This window comes from Merops nubicus, unplaced genomic scaffold, assembly GCF_000691845.1.
Source record: "Merops nubicus isolate BGI_N331 unplaced genomic scaffold, ASM69184v1 scaffold37290, whole genome shotgun sequence".
In the NCBI taxonomy this organism is placed as follows: domain Eukaryota; kingdom Metazoa; phylum Chordata; class Aves; order Coraciiformes; family Meropidae; genus Merops; species Merops nubicus.
The window spans coordinates 1-5,381 of NW_008585501.1; the positions used below are offsets into that span (position 1 = coordinate 1).

The 5,381-nt window shown below is 59.6% G+C and overlaps 1 protein-coding gene across 1 annotated transcript; it reads right to left on the bottom strand.

Annotated features, from left to right (window-relative positions):
• Positions 1-7: 7 nt before the first annotated feature.
• LOC103779969 (nucleolar transcription factor 1) lies at positions 8-5,327 on the bottom strand (the record flags this gene model as incomplete). The annotated part of the gene is made up of 9 exons (XM_008947619.1): positions 8-31; positions 333-474; positions 1,287-1,420; positions 1,727-1,837; positions 2,322-2,442; positions 3,102-3,166; positions 3,903-4,058; positions 4,785-4,868; positions 5,152-5,327. Coding segments are annotated over 9 exons (1,013 nt in total), but the record flags the coding sequence as incomplete, so codon positions are not given.
• Positions 5,328-5,381: the final 54 nt, after the last annotated feature.

Here is a 5,381-nt window from a genome sequence, read left to right on the forward strand (position 1 = left end):
GGAGGAGCTCAATCTCATAGTCTTTCTTTTTCTGGAGGGAGATGGAGAGGTGAGGTTAGAGATTCCCCCACCCCAGCCCTGACTGGTGCAGCCTCTGCCCCCTCGTCCTCCCCCCTGACCACCTGCTGGTCCCACACACATGCACTGGGGACACAGAGGACCCAGGGAGGTGACCGAGCACCTCAGGGGGAATTGGTGGACAAGACAACAAGAGCAGGCACTGAGAAAGGGTGAGGAGCTCATTTCCAGCATGATTTCTAGCCCAAGCTCAAGCCTGCTCCTCCCTCCCACAGCACTGCTGCCCACCTGCCTGTCCAGCCCCCGCCACCCACCTGGTCACACTTTTTGTGGTATGCATCCTTTTCCTTCTGGGAGAGCAGCTTCCACTGCTGGCTGCACAGCACCATCCGCTCGGTGCTGGGCACGTCTTTCATGTTGGCCATCAGCTCTGCACAGTACAGGGAGTAGCTATTCCTGCAACCAACAGAGGGGCCCAGCATTAGGGACAACCTGCCCCACTCATGTCCCCTCTGCAGAGATGGCTGGGGGCTAAAAGACCCCCAAGAACCCTCCCAGCTCCCCTCTGGGTTGCACCAGGCAGTGAAGTGCGGTGCCAGAGGTGTCTGGATTTTAGTGAAGCCAGGGTTGGGTTACTCCCAAAGCCAGAGCATGCAGCATCACCAGAAACAGGGCTGAGATGTGTATTTAATGTGTATTCCATAGAGGAACAGAACAGTTCTGGGTGGCAGAGACCTTTCAGATCATGGAGCCCAACTGTCCCCAGCACTGCCAGGTCCCCAATGCCCCGTGTCCTTCACACCACATCTCCATAGCTTGGAAACCCCTCCAGGGGTGGGGACTCCACCACTGCCCTGGGCAGCCTGGCACAGGCCTCCACAACCCTTTCCATGAAGAAATTGTTCCTCAGGGCCAATCCAAATCTCCCCTGGGGCAACCTGAGGCTCTTCTCTCTTGTTCTGTTGCTTGTTCCTTGGGAGCAGAGCCCGACGCCCCCCTGGCTCCAGGCTCCTGTCAGGAGCTGTGCAGAGCCAGAAGGTCTCCCCTGAGCCTCCTTTGCTCCACGCTCAACAAGTCCAGCTCTGGTCCAGCTTAAGGACCAATATATTGAGGTCATTAACAGCCCATGGTCCCAGAAACGACTGGGGTCCTCCCAGCCTGGCAGAGCCCCAGTTTCCTCATCAGCCAGCCCCAGGCTCCGCTCGAGCTGGCCCAGAGCTCAGAGGGGGACACGTCCCCTGCACCCCGAGGGGAGGGCCAGGACTCACGGAGGTGGCTTCGTGGGTCGTCCGTCGAACTTGTCCTTGAGCTGCCGCTCGGCCTTGGTGAGGGTGGAGCGGGTGATGCCCTCCTCACTGATGTTCAGCTCGGGGTGCTTCTGGATGTAGTCCCGCATGATCTCCTGCAAGGGCCGCAGAGCGGTGAGGAGAGGGGCTCCGATCCCCGCCGGGCTGGGGGCCGGAGGAGGAGGAACGAGAAGCCAAACCTTGCCCTAATTATCTCCCCGAGGTTACTTCTCCCTTCCCCAAACATCGCTGGAGGAGGCAGGGCTCAGACTCTCTAGGGACCTGCAGGGATCTGGCTGAACCCCAACGCTGGCTATCGGGCGAGGCTGGCTAGCAGCCGGCGGCTGTGGCCCGGAGGCTGAGTGGCCTGGAGTGAACGTAGGGACTAGTGTGGAGGGGAACGGGTGAGGCTGGTCCCCTACCCGTACTCCTTCCGCTGTTTCCAGGGCCTTATGAATCCATTTCAGCCTCTTTTTATCCGAGAGTTGAGACCACTGCTTGCCCAGCGACTCTTTCACCTCCTTCGTGGTGGCCTGAAAACCCAAAGCCAGAGGTGAGGGCAGAGGGGTAAAATCCAAAAAGAAAAAAAAAAAAGAAGATGAAAAAAAAAAAAATTAAAAAAGGGCAAAAAAAAATAGCGTGGCCAGTGGTCTCAGCCAGGGGGCACCAGGCCTGGGGCCACGGGTGGCTGCGAGCTGAGCTCGTGGCCAGGGAAGGGGGGTGAGTGCGAGTGAGGGGCATGGCCGGAGGTGGATGTCTGTGCTGGAACCTTTCCTGCCCTGCCTCAGGCTGTGGTCACCCCTTCAACTGCGGGCAAAAAGCGGGGCCTGTAGCCCCGAGCCTCTTCCAGATGTTCTGAGCCCCTCCTTACCTCCATCCAGACTGCTGGGAGCTTCTAGCGGTGTCTTCCATCCCGACCCCCCCCTGAAAAGCTTCTCTCGTTTCCCCCTCCTCTCCCCCAGCCGCGGGGTGCAGGACCCCTCCACGCTCACACGCACTCCCACCCACCCTACTCACATCTGGACGCACTTTCAAGTAGATCTTCTTCTCGTGGTTGTACCACAGCTGCTGGGGGGTCTTGGGTTTTTCAGGGACGTCGGATTTCTTGGCGTTCTGGATGAGATCCGGGTGATCTTCCCTTTACCCGGCAGGGAGGTGGGGAAGGGAGAGCGTTACGGAGCTGGCGGGGGGAAGGTGAGCACCCCCTAAACCTCCCCACTAAGGGGTACCCATCACTGCAGGGCTGAGCCTCCACGGGCTCAGATACCAGGGGAGGGTCCCTGGAAAGAGCTGGAAGGTTTTGGGGACATCTGAGTCTGCGCTTCCTAGGGCAGCATCAGCTACAAACATCCCCTTTAAGGGGCTGCATCTCCTCTGGCACCAGGATCCACCCGGGTCAGAGGGACCACGCTCAAAGGGAAGGTCTGGGGGGTACAGGGAGGTTGCTTCAGCTTTTAACAGTGCCAACCACACCTCCCAACCTTGTGATTCTGTGGCAGGAGCCACAGTTGGAAGGGGCCTCAAGGATCATCTGGTCCAACTTTACTTGGGAAAGTTCTTCCCCTTGCAGACCCTAACCCACAGAACGTGGCTGGTCCTCCACTCTCTCCCACTTGCTGAGTCTCCCAGCTGGAGAGCTGCTCCCAGACACCTCTTCCTTGCTCTTTTTTTCCCAGCACCCTGCCCTCCCTTCCATCTTCAAGCCCATCAGAGCTTCCTCCGTGTGAGCTACACACAGGAGGAGAGACTGGGTGTGCCTGGAGGGGCCCAGGGAGATGTGGGGGGCTGCCTGCTCACCTGAACCTCGCCAGGTTCCTCTCAAACTCCTGCTTCTCTCGCTGGAAGTCCTGGATGTATTTCATCTGGGGACACAAAACCACCAGGGAGGTGAAGGGGGACATCAGCACCATGGAATAGGCAGGCAGACACATCCCTGTGGACCCTGCCAGCTGGGCATCCCACCACCCCCAAAGGGACCTGAAGGCTCTCCAGCCCACCAGACTGCTTCTGTGGCTCCCAGCCTGGCCAGGGATTGAGGCAGGATCTTCCCCCTCTCCCTGCACCCAAGCATCCCTGGGCAAGAGGGCACAGCAGGACTTTGTGCCCTGGGTCTCTCCTGCCAGCAGCAAATCCACCCAGACTGAGAGCTGGGGCACCCAAAACACCTGCCTGGGCTCTGGCCAAGCCCAAGGCCACCTCCAGAGGTGGTGGCGAGGTGGGCAGCTCTCCTCCCAGCACCTCCCATGGCTCAGAGTAGAGCCTGTCCCTCCTCCTGGCTCGGAGAGGGCGTGTGGTTTAACCCCAGCCTTAAATACAGATCCACCCAGCAGCAAAGTCACCGTCCAGGTCTGTCTGGGAGACACGGACCAACGGACAGACCCAGCCAGCCTCCACCCCACACATCCTGGGAACCAGGGCAGGAAAAGGACTGGTCTGACAGGACTAAACAAGCACCTGGGGTTCTCCCATGGAGAGCCAGATTAAACCCTCACGAGGTAGAGGCTGGGCTCTGCTGGCTTTACTGGGAGAGCTGGGCAGGAAGAGCCCAGTATGTGGAGACACACAAGAGGGAAGGGACTTGCTGACTCCCCCCTGTACCTTTTTCTTCTCGGGAAGCTCCTTATATTTCTTGGACAGGATCTTGGTGAGATCCAGGTTGCTCATCTCGGGGTGAAGCTTGGCATATTTGGCTCGCTTCTCCATGAAGAAGCGGAAATAGGGAGTCAGGGGCTTCTTGGGGAAGTCGGGGTGTTTCTGGGGAGACAGCAGAGCAGTGGACACTGAGTGTGGAGCTGACAGCACCTCGGAGGGTACAGCCAAACCCTGCTGGTTCCCAGCACCCCTGCCACTGGGAGAGACATCCTCCACCCAGCCCCACTGGTGATCCAGCACCCTGACATGGGAGCACCCCAGCTTTGCAGGGAAAAAACGCCAGGAACAAAGGCTCCTTTCCCCAGGAACTACAATATCCCAGGGCTGGCTATCCCAGGAGCAGCCTACAGCCATCCAGAGCTGTCTGCACAGAGCTGTTGTGCTGTAAGAGGGGAAATTGAGGCAGCAGGAGGGAATGGGACCCACCTCCTGGGGACGGCCGGTGGCAGAGCATCGGCTGCCCTCTGTGGCAGCAGGAGGGGATGGGACCCACCTCCTGGGGATGGCCGGTGGCAGAGCATCGGCTGCCCTGGGGGTGCTGGGCTGAAAGCAGCACCCCACCCGACCCAGCAGGCCAGGAATAGGACAGCAGCTTCCTGGCCCCCTGGCACTAAACTTGGATGCAGGCTGCCAGCCATATTAAATGTACCCTGGACTTGGCCTGGGCCCAGAGCCCGCGGCCTCCAGAGCCTTGGGCAGCCGGTCGCGAGGATTAGGGGCAGTGAGGTGCCTGCAGGGGTAGAGCCACCTGGGTTTGGGGTGGCACACGGGTGACAGCCCCTCGTCTTGGGTCCCCTTCAGGGCCTGAGCCCAATTCCTGCCCATTACCTTGAGCTTTTTTCCTTTGTAAGGATTCTTCACGTGCTCTTCAGCATCCATAATGAGCTCTGTGAGGGTCCGAAACTTCCTCACCTGCAGGGTAAGGAAAGGCCACAAACATCAACAGGCTGTGCGTGGGGGACAGGGCAGATCCCTGCCTGGCACGGCATAAACCCAGGGGGTTCTGCAGTGCCACAGCACAAATGACCCATGCCAGCACCTCTGAGGGGCTCACAGTGCCAATGGCAGCGGGGTGGGGTCAGCACCAAGGACTCGGGGCGCTGAACTCGAGCGGTTCCCTCAGCCCGGGGAGGTCAGTGGGATGCCTGGTCCCCCCCCCAGAGACCCCTCAGAGCCCCGTGCGGCTGTTGGTTACCTCATTAGAAATCTCCATCCACTTCATCTTGCACATCTCCCCGGAGAAGTCCTTGAAAGCCACTTTCTCCCAGTCCAGGTGGGACTCGGTGGTTTTGAACTTGCTCCCGTCGTTGGAGGGCAGGTTATTCTTCATGCACTCCAGCAGAGTCAGCATGTCCTCCTGAGACCAGCGGTCTGAGCGGCAGAGAAACGGGCTCAGCAGCGGCCACGGGCCGACGGGACACGCAC